At 36.6% G+C, this 17,290-nt stretch overlaps 1 protein-coding gene across 2 annotated transcripts in view; it reads right to left on the bottom strand.

Moving 5' to 3' along the window:
* cep131 (centrosomal protein 131) overlaps positions 1–15,587 on the bottom strand; it is a 26,255-nt gene extending 10,668 nt beyond the window's left edge. For both annotated transcript variants that reach the window (XM_062030675.1, XM_062030676.1), the window contains exons 1-13: positions 15,431–15,587; positions 12,352–12,538; positions 9,683–9,774; positions 7,294–7,405; positions 7,074–7,189; positions 5,492–5,596; positions 5,252–5,416; positions 5,065–5,182; positions 4,911–5,012; positions 4,664–4,841; positions 1,373–1,467; positions 1,200–1,292; positions 952–1,075 (exon numbers count right to left, since the gene is read on the bottom strand). In XM_062030675.1, coding sequence (XP_061886659.1) covers positions 952–1,075; positions 1,200–1,292; positions 1,373–1,467; positions 4,664–4,841; positions 4,911–5,012; positions 5,065–5,182; positions 5,252–5,416; positions 5,492–5,596; positions 7,074–7,189; positions 7,294–7,405; positions 9,683–9,774; positions 12,352–12,537 — 1,486 coding nt within the window. In that variant the 5' untranslated portion in view covers position 12,538; positions 15,431–15,587. The remainder of the gene's footprint in view (positions 1–951; positions 1,076–1,199; positions 1,293–1,372; positions 1,468–4,663; positions 4,842–4,910; positions 5,013–5,064; positions 5,183–5,251; positions 5,417–5,491; positions 5,597–7,073; positions 7,190–7,293; positions 7,406–9,682; positions 9,775–12,351; positions 12,539–15,430) is intronic.
* Between the last annotated feature and the right edge of the window lie 1,703 nt (positions 15,588–17,290).

Below are 17,290 nucleotides of genomic sequence, written 5' to 3'. Positions count from 1 at the left end.
TTGCTACTTACTTATACTGCTTTTTTTTATTTTATTCATTGTTGTTACTATTGTTATTTTTGTATCATCTTTTTAATATTCAAAATAAATACTAATGTTTTCAAATTAATGAATAATCATGTTATTAATCGTGATTTTAATCTCAATCAAAGTAATAGTGATTATTGTTTTTGACATAATTGTCACACACACACACACACACACACACTTGTATTTGTTACCTTCTTGAGACCACCGAAAAATGCTTACCTCTTTAGGACCAGCCTTTCTAGATATATAAAGAAGTGTATCTACAACATTAATAATATATACATACTATGCAAATATAAAAAAGGTAAGCTTTTAGGATTTATTTATTTGTTTTTTGTAATTGGTTTTTAATCTTCATTATTTACTTGAAGTTATTACAGTATTTCTCTATATAAATATTTATTTTTTTAATAATTTTGGCCAAGGTAATCATTTTACGAGAAAATATTGGAATATTAAAGAAACAGAAAGAATATGAGAAATTGTTCCAAATGTTATAAAAAAAAAAAGTTGACACATTGTGAGAAAAAGACTGATTTTAGTTCATTTTTTGGGGGGGGATTTTTTTTGGTCTGTAATTGGTTTTTAATCTTCATTATTTACTTCAAGTTATTACGGCATGTCTCTAGATACATATTTATTTTATTTTTTTAATTCATTTTGGCCAAGGGGCGCATTTCAATTTCTTACACACACTTGTTATTTCATATGTTGACCAGAGGGGGAGCGACACAGAGTCAATTAGAAGAATACCTCCTTTTTGGGACCACCCAAATGCGACATTCTCTTTTTGGTGTAATAGTTTTTTGTATTGGGACCATTAGTTATGTCCTAACTTGTTCACACCTCCTCATATGGAAGATACTTTTCCTTCTTCATGTCTCAAGGAGGGTAGAAATACAAGAACACACACACACACACCTGTGTTCTTGGCTTTGACGTTTGTGGGGCTGATGTTCCTGGGTGAAGATGGACTCCTGTTGCTCAGTGACATGGTCTTGCTTCCAGCCGACCTTCGCCTTTCCAGCTCTGCTTCCTGCAGCTCCTACAGTCACCACCAGGGGGAGACATTGGACAATGGACCAGTGTGCTTGCAGGACTGCATTAGTGTGTACGCGCCGTCACGGCCTGGCTGTTCAGTGTTCTAGAAAAGTCCATGAAACACATACATCACAAGCGCTCGTGCTGGTGATGGCGAGGCGAGACAAGCGACTTCTCGCCTGACGCGTCAACTTCCTGTCCTGATGTTGCCCATCGTCCTCCTACACCAACAAAGACACGTGGTGAATCCAGAAGACCTGTTATTAAGGAGTCGCCAGGAGGAGGAGCCAGCGCCGCTTACCTGGAAACATGGCGAGGCTCTGTGATTGGACACAGCCGGAGACGCTGCTCTGAAGCTGAGTTCACTCACGTCGGCTTCAACACTCAAATGGAAGTCTGCTGACATCATCACGTGTCAGCACCGTATCTCGCACAAGTAATCCACCAATTATCGGCACCAATGTTTGGGATTTTGACTTATATCGGTATCAGCCTTTTTTTCATCTGTATCTGTCTGTTTTGGGGGTTTTTTACAACTACAACAAAACTCCACCTGCAGATATGATATATACTGTACACACGAAACCAGTATGTAATATTTAAAAACATATAACTATATCCACAGATACAATATATACACACATCATACCAGTATTTAGTATTTTTAAACTAATAATGAATCAAGTAGATAAATAATAATTATTGATGTCGATAAATAATAATGAATCAAGTAGATAAATAATAATTATTGACGTAGATAAATAATAATTAATCAAGTAGATAAATAATAATTATTGACACAGATAAAAAATAATGAAGTAGATAAATAATAATGAATTAATTAGATATATAATAATGAAAGAAGTAGACAGCTCCTTTTGTGTAAATGAGTGTGGATGAGTGTGAACGGGGGAGGGAGGCTTTTCTTGGGTTGATACACTAATGGTAAGTGTATCTTATGTCTTTTTTTAATGTTGTTTAAAATAATAATAAAAAAAATAAAATAAAAAAATAAAAAAAGAAGTAGATATATAATAATGAATGAAGTAGATAAATAATAGTGAAGTAGATAAATAATAGTGAAGTAGATAAATAATAATGAATGAAGTAGTTAAATAATAATGAATGAAGTAGATAAATAATAATAATGAAGTAGATAAATAATAATGAAGTAGGTCAATAATAGTGAAGTAGATAAATAATAGTGAAGTAGATAAATAATAGTGAAGTAGATAAATAATAATGAATGAAGTAGATAAATAATAATGAAGTAGATAAATAATAATGAATGAAGTAGGTCAATAATAGTGAAGTAGATAAATAATAGTGAAGTAGATAAATAATAGTGAAGTAGATAAATAATAACGAATGAAGTAGTTAAATAATAATGAATGAAGTAGATAAATAATAATTATTGAAGTAGATAAATAATAATTATTGAAGTAGATAAATAATAATAATGAAGTAGATAAATAATAAAGAATGAAGTAGGTCAATAATAGTGAAGTAGATAAATAATAGTGAAGTAGTTAAATAATAATGAATGAAGTAGTTAAATAATAATGAATGAAGTAGTTAAATAATAATGAATGAAGTAGTTAAATAATAATGAATGAAGTAGATAAATAATAATTATTGAAGTAGATAAATAATAATGAATGAAGTAGATGAATAATAATGAAGTAGAAAAATAATAATGAATGAAGTAGGTCAATAATAGTGAAGTAGATAAATAATAGTGAAGTAGATAAATAATAGTGAAGTAGATAAATAATAATGAATGAAGTAGATAAATAATAGTGAAGTAGATAAATAATAATGAATGAAGTAGTTAAATAATAATGAATGAAGTAGATACATAATAATTATTGAAGTAGATAAATAATAATGAATGAAGTAGATAAATAATAATGAAGTAGATAAATAATAATGAATGAAGTAGGTCAATAATAATTATTGAAGTAGATAAATAATAATGAATGAAGTAGATAAATAATAATGAAGTAGATAAATAATAATGAATGAAGTAGATAAATAATAGTGAAGTAGATAAATAATAATTATTGAAGTAGATAAATAATAATGAATGAAGTAGATAAATAATAATGAAGTAGAAAAATAATAATGAATGAAGTAGGTCAATAATAGTGAAGTAGATAAATAATAGTGAAGTAGATAAATAATAGTGAAGTAGATAAATAATAATGAATGAAGTAGATAAATAATAGTGAAGTAGATAAATAATAATGAATGAATGAAGTAGTTAAATAATAATGAATGAAGTAGATAAATAATAATTATTGAAGTAGATAAATAATAATTATTGAAGTAGATAAATAATAATGAATGAAGTAGGTCAATAATAATTATTGAAGTAGATAAATAATAATGAATGAAGTAGATAAATAATAGTGAAGTAGATAAATAATAATGAATGAAGTAGATAAATAATAATGAATGAAGTAGATAAATAATAATGAATGAAGTAGATAAATAATAATTATTGAAGTAGATAAATAATAATGAATGAAGTAGATAAATAATAATGAATGAAGTAGATAAATAATAATGAAGTAGAAAAATAATAATGAATGAAGTAGGTCAATAATAGTGAAGTAGATAAATAATAGTGAAGTAGATAAATAATAGTGAAGTAGATAAATAATAATGAATGAAGTAGATAAATAATAATGAATGAAGTAGATAAATAATAATTATTGACGTAGATAAATAATAATGGAGTAGATAAATAATGAATGAAGTAGATAAATAATAATGAATGAAGTAGATAAATAATAATTATTGACGTACATAAAAAATAATGAATTAAGTAGATAAATAATGAATTAAGTAGATAAATAATAATGAAGTAGATAAATAATAATGAAGTAGTTAAATAATAATAATGAAGTAGACAAATAATAATGAAGTAGATAAATAATAATAATGAAGTAGATAAATAATAATGAAGTAGATAAATAATAATGAATGAAGTAGATAAATAACTTGACGTAGATAAATAATAATGAAGTAGATAAATAATAATAAAGTAGATAAATAATAATAAAGTAGATAAATAATAATGAATGAAGTAGATAAATAATAACTTGACGTAGATAAATAATAATGAAGTAGATAAATAATAATAAAGTAGATAAATAATAATGAAGTAGATAAATAATAATGAAGTAGATAAATAATAAGCACCAGCACTTTTGTCCTGCATGAGAAACATTCCCTTCTTGTTCGAGCCCATTTTTTTGGTATTTATTTAAGAATAAAAATGTACTCTCACTGTAAATGGTTCTCCCCAAATATGTTTCATTTGAGTTCATGTGAGAATTCCTCTCCGGGCAGTTAGAGCAGAGTAACTTCGTAACCTGCTAGCTTTAGCCTAACTAGCCCAGTTTGTAGCAGCCCTAAATGGCCTAGAGGCTACGTTAGCTCGTGAGCTAGTACACCGCCATGTAAACAAGCCTCACTTCAGGGTCCACGCCATGATTGCCTTGTATGTTGCGTAAGTTATATCCAACTTTGAGTGTAGTCCGTATCGGCCCTGGGAAAAAAAGGTATGGGTCATTCTCTCACACACCTGTGTTGTTGGCTTTGCCGTCTGTCGGGGACATGGGGCCGAAGTTGCCAGGTGAGTTTGGACTCGGGTTGCCGGGGTAAATCTTTGGCGGCTTCTTACATCCGGCGACGGCGCCTTGCCTTCCATTTTCCAGGTCGGACTGGGCGCCCTGCTGCTGAGCTCGTTTCAGCTGCAGCTCCTGCACGCCGCCAACAGAGGGAGACATGACTTTGTGTTTGTTGCTGCTGCACCTGACACTTCCCCCCACCTGGATGGCGGCGAGGCGCGCCTGCCGGGCTTTTTCTTCACGAATCCGTTTCCGGTCGTCCCTGGGCGGCTCCAGGTGACCCTCCGCTCGCTTCTGCCACTCCTACGAGAGGCGGTGTCAACATCGGCGTGCAACAGCGAACTCAGGTACACACCTTTCTCTTGCAGTCCAGCACGTGTCTGAGCGCCGCCTGGTTGGCGAGGCGCCTCCTGGCGTGACGTCTGTACCAGCGCTGGATGGTGACGGCGGCCTGGTTCACCTGCTGGATGAACCTTCAAGGTGCGGCGCACACGTCAGCCAGGAGAATCTCGTCATCGGCAAACAATCGCAGACATCCTCACCTTTCCGCCTCTTCCTCCGTCACCTCGCTGCGGCGCGGCGTGACAGGACTGCCTCGCTGGGCCGGACTTCTGAAGTTGGAGGAAGCGGAGAAGTTCTTCTGGGATTTGGTGAGCGAGCTGTTCTCCAGAGACACGTCATCGTTGGCCGTGGCTTTCAGGATGTTGCTGGGAGGAAGCGCCAATCAAACACCAGCCGGAGGGCAGCGAGGACACTTCCTGTCCGAGAGAGGAAGTACGTACCTGAAGGCCGGCCTCTGGTTGGAGCTTTTAGGCGTGAGCGGCTTCTCCGCGTGGTTGTTGTGCAAGATGGTGGTGACCGAGTTCCCCACAGCGCCCTTGTTGCTCCTGACCAACAACAACAACAACAACACATCAGCGTGATGATCTTAACTCTACAGGCAGCCCTGCTATGTAGCTGACTGGGTTATGTTGCGCCCTAATAAGTGTTGATACTGTAAGTATTGTGCGTATTTAGTCAAATCCTATTTTTTTGCCCGCATGTGACCTGTATCAGATAATTCCATGTTGGTGAGAACAGTGCAATTCCAAATGTTTCATACCCGACGCAGGCATCTTTTGTAAGTGGATATAAGTGACATATGTGTGTCATGTGACCGCAACCTCAGCAAATATCGCAGAGCACCAAAATTATTCGCCAAAACAGATGGTTACAAAATAAATACTCGACAAATGAGCAGGAAAATTGTGAAAATAAATGTTGTATGAGTAGAAAACAGGTGACAGTAAATGTTTTAGGAGTAGAAAACAGGTGACAGTAAATGTTTTAAGAGTAGAAAACAGGTGACAGTAAATGTTTTAGGAGTAGAAAACAGGTGACAGTAAATGTTTTAAGAGTAGAAAACCGGTGACAGTAAATGTTTTAGGAGTAGAAAACAGGTGACAGTAAATGTTGTATGAGTAGAAAACAGGTGACAGTAAATGTTTTAGGAGTAGAAAACAGGTGAGAGTAAATGTTTTAGGAGTAGAAAACAGGTGAGAGTAAATGTTTTAGGAGTAGAACACAGGAGAGAGTAAATGTTTTAGGAGTAGAAAACAGGTGACAGTAAATGTATGAGTAGAAAACAGGTGACAGTAAATGTTGTACGAGTAGAAAACAGGTGACAGTAAATGTTGTACGAGTAGAAAACCGGTGACAGTAAATGTTTTAGGAGTAGAAAACAGGTGACAGTAAATGTATGAGTAGAAAACAGGTGACAGTAAATGTTGTACGAGTAGAAAACAGGTGACAGTAAATGTTGTACGAGTAGAAAACCGGTGACAGTAAATGTTTTAGGAGTAGAAAACAGGTGACAGTAAATGTTGTACGAGTAGAAAACAGGAGACAGGAAATGTTTTAGGAGTAGAAAACAGGAGAGAGTAAATGTTGTATGAGTAGAAAACAGGAGACAGTAAATGTTGTATGAGTAGAAAACAGGTGACAGTAAATGTTTTAAGAGTAGAAAACAGGTAAAAACTGATTTGGAGGAGTTAAAACCGCCATGTAAAATTGCTAATGCTAACTGCCTATGGCAGATCCAATGTCAGTTAGCATCAAGCTAGCGAGTTCTGAAGGAGCGCAGCCTTACTTTACATTGGAGTGTTTTCTTGCTTTGTTGCAACATGACAGTCTGCTCTCAGTGCTGCTTGACTGACTCTTTACGTGACGTCACATTTCACAAAGGAATCAAAACATGGCACCGTTTCATTTGACCTAAATCCACACCCGATAGTACCTAGAAAAGTAGTGTATTCACTAGCCATCCCCATAGCTAGCTGGTTAGCACCTTGGAGGTCCTGTCTGCTAACAACAGACTCCGCCCACCTGTTGTTGGCGGTGAAGGTGGCCGCCACAGAGGCGTCTCTTCTCTTCAGGCCGGTGGGCGAGTCGGCGCTGCCGCGGGCGCCGAGGAGCGGGGGTGTCGCTCGAGGCTGGTCATCCTTTGTCACAACAACAAGAACATTCAGTGAGTGTGTGTGTGTGTGTGTGTGTGTGTGTGTGTGTGTGCGTGTGTGTGTGTGTGTGTGCGTGTGTGCTTGAATACCAGAATGTTCCACGTGGTTCTGTCTGGCGACGCCTTGCCGAGGCCGCCCACCTTCTTTGGGCTGTCGGCGCCGCAGTCCAGCAGGGTCAGGTAGTCGCCATTCTGGTCCGGACTGGGAGGGGCCACACACACACAGTTAGCTCCACCCCTTTTTGACAAAAGTATCCCCCTCATTGGACTCACCCCCACCCGTGTAAAAGCTCCCTGAGCCAGTGGACTGGCCGGCTCTTTTACTAGAGTGAGAAAGTATTCACTTTTGGCAGACCCACGTACGTACGCACGGAATCCAGAGGTTTTTGAGGGAGTGAGACCGACGCTGTAGCATTTACCCGTGTTGGTAAACACTACTTCAATCTATTGACGAATATGGCGGCCATATTGATACATCAAAGATACTAAAGCAATACAATATATATCTACCTACATTTATGCTAAACTATCTGAACACAACATCCATATCTTAGCTTTGTGTTATCAGTAACAAAACATATTCTACCTAATATTGCCATAAATGAGTAATTTTCAAGCATAAAAATGGCTAAATGAAGAAGTATCATGGCCATTGATTGGCTCAGCCTCAGGCAGCATTCCTAGCATTAGCATGCTAACATTTTTAGCCGATTTTGCAGCCAAACGCCTGAGACTCACAACTTGTTACTAGACACATTCTAACAGTTAGCATTCTAGCATGCTAATTTTTTTAGTCAATTTTGCAGCCAAACGCCTGAGACTCACAACTTGTTACTAGACACATTCTAACAGTTAGCATTCTAGCATGCTAATTTTTTTAGTCAATTTTGCAGCCAAACGCCTGAGACTCACAACTTGCTACCGTATTTTTCGGACTATAAGTTGCAGTTTTTTTCATGGTTTGGCCGACTTATGTGTGAAGTTATTAACACATTAGCGTAAAATATCCAATAATATTATTGATGTCATTGACGTAAGAGACTAGACGTATAAGATTTCATGGGATTTAGCGATTAGGAGTGACAGATTGTTTGGTAAACGTATAGCATGTTCTATATGTTATAGTTATTTGAGTGACTCTTACCATAATATGTTACGTTAGCATAGCAGGCACGTTATTTATGCCTCATATAACGTACACTTAGTCAGCCTGTTCACTATTCTTTAGACATTTTAAATTGCCTTTCAAATGTCTATTCTTGGTGTTGGCTTTTATCAAATACATTTCCCCCAAAAATGCCACTTATACTCCAGTGCGACTTATATATGTTTTTTTCCTTCTTTATTATGCATTTTCGGCCGGTGCGACTTATACTCCGGAGCGACTTATACTCCGCAAAATACGGCTAGACACATTCTAACAGTTACCATTCTAGCATGCTAACTTTTTTAGCCAATTTTACAGCCGAACATCTCAGAGTCATATGACTTAGTACTTGACACACGCTAACTGTTAGCATTCTAAAATGATACATTTTTTTGTCATTTTTACAGCCGAACACCTCAGTCATATAACTTTGTACTTAAAACATCTTAAATGTTAAAATGCTAACGTTAGCAATATAACATACTAACTTTTTTTTTAGCCAGTTTTGCAGCCCAACACCTCAGAGCCAAATAACTTGGTACCTGAAACATGTTCTCTGTTAGCATGTTGACGTTAGCATTCTTGCAAATTGAGAATGACCATGCTAACTTTTTTAGCCAATTGAAAACAGAATATCTAAGATAGAGCATATATCAACCTAGCACTAGACAACTTAGCACCTGTTAGCATTCATATGCAATGTTGTCCTATAATTGCATAGTCTAGTTTTGTAGCAACAAGCTAACAGCCTGGTAGGCTAACACAGCACATTCCTCTACGGGAGGATGATAGTAGGTGGTGCTGACACACACACACACACACACACACACACACACACACACACACACACACACACACACACACACACACACACACACACACACACACACACACACAGACACACACACACACACACACACACACACACAGACACACACACACACACACACACACACACACACACACACACACACACACACACACACACACACACACACACACACAGACACACACACACACACACACACACACACACACACACACACACACACACACAGACACACACATTCTTCCACTTGCTTGAGGGGGAGGGTAACTTGACCCCGAGGTGTACCCCACGACCTCAGCAGCAGCTCTTTGTCATGCAGTGATTCCATTGTTGACACCACTGAGGCCCGCCAGCTGTTGTCGCACGCACTCCCACACCCACACCCGCACACACACTCCCACAAACACACCCATGCACGTACCCACCCGCCACACACACACACACACACACACACACACACACACACACACACACACACACACACACACACACACACAATGTACCTGAGAGCAGTGTGGGTGTGCTGGTTGACCAGAGTGGTGCTGTTGGATCGCCTCAGGTTCTTGACGGAGCGCAAACTACCGAAGGCATCGCTCTGTAGAAACATGTTGAAACTATTCTCATACACCATATGTCAAATATTCTCATACACCATATGTCAAATATTCTCATTCACCATATGTCAAATATTCTCATACTATATGTCAAATATTCTCATTCACCATATGTCAAATATTCTCATACTATATGTCAAATATTCTCATACTATATGTCAAATATTATCATTCACCATATGTCAAATATTCTCATACACCATATGTCAAATATTCTCATTCACCATATGTCAAATATTCTCATTCACCATATGTCAAATATTCTCATACTATATGTCAAATATTCTCATTCACCATATGTCAAATATTCTCATTCACCATGTCAAATATTCTCATACACCATGTGTCAAATATTCTCATACAGTATATATCAATCAAATATTCTCATACAGTATATATCAATCAAATATTCTCATACACCATATGTCAAATATTCTCATTCACTATATGTCAAATATTCTCATACACCATATGTCAAATATTCTCATACTATATGTCAAATATTCTCATACACCATATGTCAAATATTCTCATACACCATATGTCAAATATTCTCATACTATATGTCAAATATTCTCATACACCATATGTCAAACATTCTCATACACCATATGTCAAATATTCTCATACTATATGTCAAATATTCTCATACTATATGTCAAATATTCTCATTCACCATATGTCAAATATTCTCATACTATATGTCAAATATTCTCATACACCATGTCAAATATTCTCATACTATATGTCAAATATTCTCATACACCACATGTCAAATATTCTCATACACCATATGTCAAATATTCTCATTCACCATGTCAAATATTCTCATACACCATATGTCAAATATTCTCATACTATATGTCAAATATTCTCATACACCATATGTCAAATATTCTCATTCACCATGTCAAATATTCTCATACACCATATGTCAAATATTGTCATACACCATATGTCAAATATTCTCATACTATATGTCAAATATTCTCATTCACTATATGTCAAATATTCTCATACACCATATGTCAAATATTCTCATTCACTATATGTCAAATATTCTCATTCACCATATGTCAAATATTCTCATTCACCATATGTCAAATATTCTCATACAGTATATATCAATCAAATATTCTCATACAGTATATATATAAAATATTCTCATACAGTATATATCAAATATTCTCATACACCATATGTCCAATATTCTCATACTATATGTCAAATATTCTCATACACCATATGTCAAATATTCTCATACTATATGTCAAATATTCTCATACTATATGTCAAATATTATCATTCACCATATGTCAAATATTCTCATACACCATATGTCAAATATTCTCATACACCATATGTCAAATATTCTCATACTATATGTCAAATATTCTCATTCACCATATGTCAAATATTCTCATTCACCATATGTCAAATATTCTCATACAGTATATATCAATCAAATATTGTCATACAGTATATATATAAAATATTCTCATACACCATATGTCAAATATTCTCATACAGTATACATCAAATATTCTCATACTATATGTCAAATATTCTCATACAGTATATATATAAAATATTCTCATACACCATATGTCAAATATTCTCATACAGTATACATCAAATATTCTCATACACCATATGTCAAATATTCTCATACTATATGTCAAATATTCTCATTCACTATATGTCAAATATTCTCATACACCATATGTCAAATATTCTCATTCACTATATGTCAAATATTCTCATTCACCATATGTCAAATATTCTCATTCACCATATGTCAAATATTCTCATACAGTATATATCAATCAAATATTCTCATACAGTATATATATAAAATATTCTCATACAGTATATATCAAATATTCTCATACACCATATGTCCAATATTCTCATACTATATGTCAAATATTCTCATACACCATATGTCAAATATTCTCATACTATATGTCAAATATTCTCATACTATATGTCAAATATTATCATTCACCATATGTCAAATATTCTCATACACCATATGTCAAATATTCTCATACACCATATGTCAAATATTCTCATACTATATGTCAAATATTCTCATTCACCATATGTCAAATATTCTCATTCACCATATGTCAAATATTCTCATACAGTATATATCAATCAAATATTGTCATACAGTATATATATAAAATATTCTCATACACCATATGTCAAATATTCTCATACAGTATACATCAAATATTCTCATACTATATGTCAAATATTCTCATACAGTATATATATAAAATATTCTCATACACCATATGTCAAATATTCTCATACAGTATACATCAAATATTCTCATACACCATATGTCAAATATTCTCATACAGAATATATATAAAATATTCTCATACAGAATATGTCACATTCTCATACAGTATATATCAAATATTCTCATACACCATATGTCAAATATTCTCATACAGTATATATATATAAAATATTCTCATACAGAATATGTCAAATATTCTCATACAGTATATGTCAAATATTGTCATCACACAGGTGATGCTCACCTGAGTGTTGGCCTTCCCTCGGCCCTCGCTGGCCACAGACACGGACACGGAGCGGGCCAAGTACTTGCCGGGCGAGGCGCTGCCGGGTCTTCTGCTGATGGCGAGTCGGGAGCCGGACAAGCTGAGGTCCAAGGCGCCTCCGGGGGGCGTGGCCGAGATGGAGGAGGGGCTACGTGTGGCGTGCATCCTTCACACACGACAGAAAACACAACCACAAACATTGGGAGGCTGCACACACTTCCTGTCTCCGTGGTTACCAAAACAAAAGCATGCTTCGGATTATCAGCAGTTCACATTCATCACATTGATTATCTTATCTTACCTTAACTAGCATCATGCTACACAATAAACTTGCTTAGCTAGCTCCTGGAGATGTACATTTACCTTTTTACACCTCAAGACTGGACTAGTCACCGAGTAGTACTTGCAGGCACCTAGTAGTACTAGTATTAGTACTGTAATACTTGTGGTGAACTAATGGTAGTACTAGAATTAGCCTACTAGTAGTAGTACTAGTACTGGCCTACTATTAGTAGTCATGTAGCACTGTAGTACTTGTAGCGAATTAATGGTAATAGTAGAATTAGCCTACAAGTAGTGAACCAGTAGTAGTACTAGTAATAGCCTACTGGTAGTAGTCAACTAGTAATGTAATACTAGTGAACTAAATGTAGTACTTGTAATAGCCTACTAGTACTGTAATACTTGTGAACTAATGGTAGAACTAGTAATAGCCTACTAGTAGTAGTCAACTAGTACTGTAGTAATAGCACTGTAGGACTTGTAGCAAACTAATGGTAATATTAGATATAGCCTACAAGTAGTGAACCAGTAGTAGTACTAGTAATGACCTACTAGTAGTAGTCAACTAGTCATGTCATACTAGTAGTGAAAAAAGGTAGTACTAGTAAGCCGACTAGGACTGTAATACTTGTTGTGAACTAAGGGTAGAACTAGTAATAGCCTACTATTAGTAGAGAACTAGTAGTGATTGTGGTGAGCTAATAGTATTACTAGCAATAGCCTACTATTAGTAGTCAACTAGCACTTTATTACCTTTAGCAGACTAATGATACTACTAGAGTTAGCCTACTAATATTAGTGAACGGGTAGTGCTTGTGGTAAACTAGTAGTAGTACTAGTGATAGTCAACTAGTACTGTAAAACATGTAGTGAACTAAAGGTAGTACTGGTAATAGCCTACTAGTAGTCAATCAGCACTGTAGTAATTGTAGTCCAGTAATGGTAGTACCAGTATTAGTCAACTAGTAGTAGTAAACTAGTAGTGCTTGTGGTGAACTAGTAATAATACTAGAAATAGCCTACTAGTAGTAGTATTAGCAAGAGCCTAGTAGTCAACTAATACTGTAGTACTTGTTGTGGACTAAAGGTAGTACTCATAATAGCCTACTAGTAGCAGTCAACTAGTACTGTAGTACTTGTAGTGAACTAAAGGTAGTACTAGCAATAGCCTACTGGTAGTAGTCAACTAGTAGTGCTTTAAGTGAACTAATTGTAGTACTATTAATATATGACTAGTAGTGGACTAGGGGTACTTGTAGTGACCTTGTAGTACTATAAGTACACTAATAATGCTAGTAATAGCCTACTACTAGTGGACTATAGTACTGTTAGTGAACTAGTAGTACTATTAATAGCCTACTAGTGGTGGACTATTAGCACTTGTAGTGACCTAGTAGTGCTATAAGTACACTAATAGTGCTAGTAATAGCCAACTACTAGTGGACTTGTAGTACTGGTAGGGGCTAAGTAGTACTATTAGTAAAAGAGTAGTACTACTTACAGCCTAGTAGTAATGGAATAGTGGTACTTGTAGTGACCTAGTAGTACTACAAGTATAGTAACAGGGCTAGTAATAGCCAACTACTGGTGGACTATTAGTAGTTAGTAAACTAGTAGTATTATTAAATAGCCTATTAGTGGTGGACAAGTAGTCCTTGTAGTGACCTAGTAGTAGTACAAGTACACTAATAGTGCTAGTAATAGCCAACTACTAGCGGACTTGTAATACTGGTAGGGGCCTAGTAGCACTATTAGTAAAAGAGTAGTACTAGTTACAGCCTGGTAGTAGTGGAATAGTGGGACTTGCATTGACCTAGTAGTACTATAAGTACACTAATAATGCTAGTAATAGCCTACTACTAGTGGACTATAGTACTGTTAGTGAACTAGTAGTACTATTAATAGCCTACTACTGGTGGACTATTAGCACTTGTAGTGACCTAGTAGTGCTATAAGTACACTAATAGTGCTAGTAATAGCCAACTACTAGTGGACTTGTAGTACTGGTAGGGGCCTAGTAGTACTATTAGTAAAAGAGTAGTACTAGTTACAGCCTGGTAGTAGTGGAATAGTGGTACTTGCATTGACCTAGTAGTACTATAAGTACACTAATAATGCTAGTAATAGCCTACTACTAGTGGACTATAGTACTGTTAGTGAACTAGTAGTACTATTAATAGCCTACTAGTGGTGGACTATTAGGACTTGTAGTGACCTAGTAGTGCTATAAGTACACTAATAGTGCTAGTAATAGCCAACTACTAGTGGACTTGTAATACTGGTAGGGGCTAAGTAGTACTATTAGTAAAAGAGTAGTACTAGTTACAGCCTGGTAGTAGTGGAATAGTGGTACTTGCATTGACCTAGTAGTACTATAAGTACACTAATAGTGCTAGTAATAGCCAACTACTAGTAGTACTAGTTACAGCCTACTAGTATGTGGATATTATGTAACCAAATACTGTTAGCTTTGTTAACTGCGGTACTAATAATTCCTCGGACAGACAAAGGTAACGTCAAGTAAGTTAGGCTAACTAGCAGCGCTCATGCTAAGGAGCATTATAACGAGTTCCATCATGTGCTGGCCATGTTAGCGTCCAAACACGACGAGGACGGAATGTTTAGTTGCCAGCAGACTTTCTACTTTTTATACATTTGATGATTTCTGCGAGGCCGAGCTTGAAAAGACTCTCACACAGCAGCTAACGCGTCCTCGCTGCTGGGTTAGCGGCTGCATGCGAGCGCTGGTGGAAGTCAATCAAAGAGAGACACTTACTTTACTAGCGTGGAGGCCCAAGCATGTCTGGAGACTAACCTAGTAAGTGTAACCTAGTAAGTCTAACCTTGTAAGAAATAGTTTGAGGGAAACGCCGAGAAGCAACGGAGAAAAACACTGTGCCTGCTTTTTAAAACGCTTAAAGTGACCCCGCCTCTTTCGGCGCCTGATTGGATCACTGTTGCCATTCAGCGCTCTGATTGGCTGGACGAAGCCGTCAGTGTTGTGTGGCAGCTGAGGGGGCGTGGTTGGTTGTCAGGGATGGAGGCGTGAGGGTTGAGAGTTAAATAAACAATGAATTGTGATGATTTTCTCCTATTAAAGGGAAATAAATGAAAGCCCAGCATAAAAACACACCTCTTAGGTGCTTCCGAGGCTGGCAGTCACACAATAATATTTATTTTGGTGTATAATCTTACAAGCAAGTAGAATATAAAGTTAAAGTAGCAATGATTGTCACACACACACTAGGCGTGGTGAAATTATTCTCTGCATTTAACCCATCATCCTTGATCACCACCTGGGAGGTGAGGGGAGCAGTGAGCAGCAGCGGTTGCCGCACCCGGGAATCACTTTCGGTGATTTAAGCCCCAATTCCAACCTTTGATGCTGAGTGCCAAGCAGGGAGGTAATGGCTCCCATTTTTATAGTCTTTGGTATGACTCGGCTGGGGTTTGAACTCACAACCTACCCATCTCAGGGTGGACTCTAACCACTAGGCCACTGAGCAGGTGCACTTTCTCCCAAAATTGCGTGTGAATGTTTAGTGTCATGTTACGCTGTAAAACCGGCAAAAAAAAAAAGCTGTCGCATGCTAACAGTGTAAAGTAATACATTATATGACCCTAAGATGTTCCGCTGCAAAATCGGCAAAAAAGTTAGCATGCATGATACTAAACATGAACATGCTAATGCTAGCATGCTAACAGCTTAAATGTGTCAAGCATCAAGTGATATGGCTGTGAGGTGTACACGCGCAGAATTGGCCAGAAAAGTTAGCATGCTGACGTGGACATTGTAGCGAGATGAATGAATAAAAAAAGTTAGCATGCTGACGTGGACATTGTAGCGAGATGAATGAATAAAAAAAGTTAGCATGCTGACGTGGACATTGTAGCGAGATGAATGAATAAAAAAAGTTAGCATGCTGACGTGGACATTGTAGCGAGATGAATGAATAAAAAAAGTTAGCATGCTGACGTGGACATTGTAGCGAGATGAATGAATAAAAAAAGTTAGCATGCTGACGTGGACATTGTAGCGAGATGAATCAATAAAAAAAGTTAGCATGCTGACGTGGACATTGTAGCGAGATGAATGAATAAAAAAAGTTAGCATGCTGACGTGGACATTGTAGCGAGATGAATAAAAAAAGTAAGCATGCTGACGTGGACATTGTAGCGAGATGAATGAATAAAAAAAGTTAGCATGCTGACGTGGACATTGTAGCGAGATGAATGAATAAAAAAAGTTAGCATGCTGACGTGGACATTGTAGCGAGATGAATGAATAAAAAAAGTTAGCATGCTGACGTGGACATTGTAGCGAGATGAATGAATAAAAAAAGTTAGCGTGCTGACGTGGACATTGTAGCGAGATGAATGAATAAAAAAAGTTAGCATGTTAATGCTAGCATGTGTCAAGTACCAGTGACTTTTGAGGTGTACGCCTGTGAAATTAGCTGAAAAAGTGCAAAATCAGCTATAAAAAAGCATGCTAACACTAACTTAACCTACCTGGTTTACTCCATGCTTCACCAGGATTTGGAAACTTTGCCCTCTGGCATAAGAGTCGTGAGTGCTAATTACCGAGCTAAACTCCTTTGCAGTCAGCTCAGTGTCCAGCACGAGCTGTTAAGAT

The sequence above is a fragment of the Entelurus aequoreus genome, linkage group LG21 (genome assembly GCF_033978785.1).
Source record: "Entelurus aequoreus isolate RoL-2023_Sb linkage group LG21, RoL_Eaeq_v1.1, whole genome shotgun sequence".
NCBI lineage: Eukaryota > Metazoa > Chordata > Actinopteri > Syngnathiformes > Syngnathidae > Entelurus > Entelurus aequoreus.
This window is presented reverse-complemented; position numbering and strand designations above follow the sequence as displayed.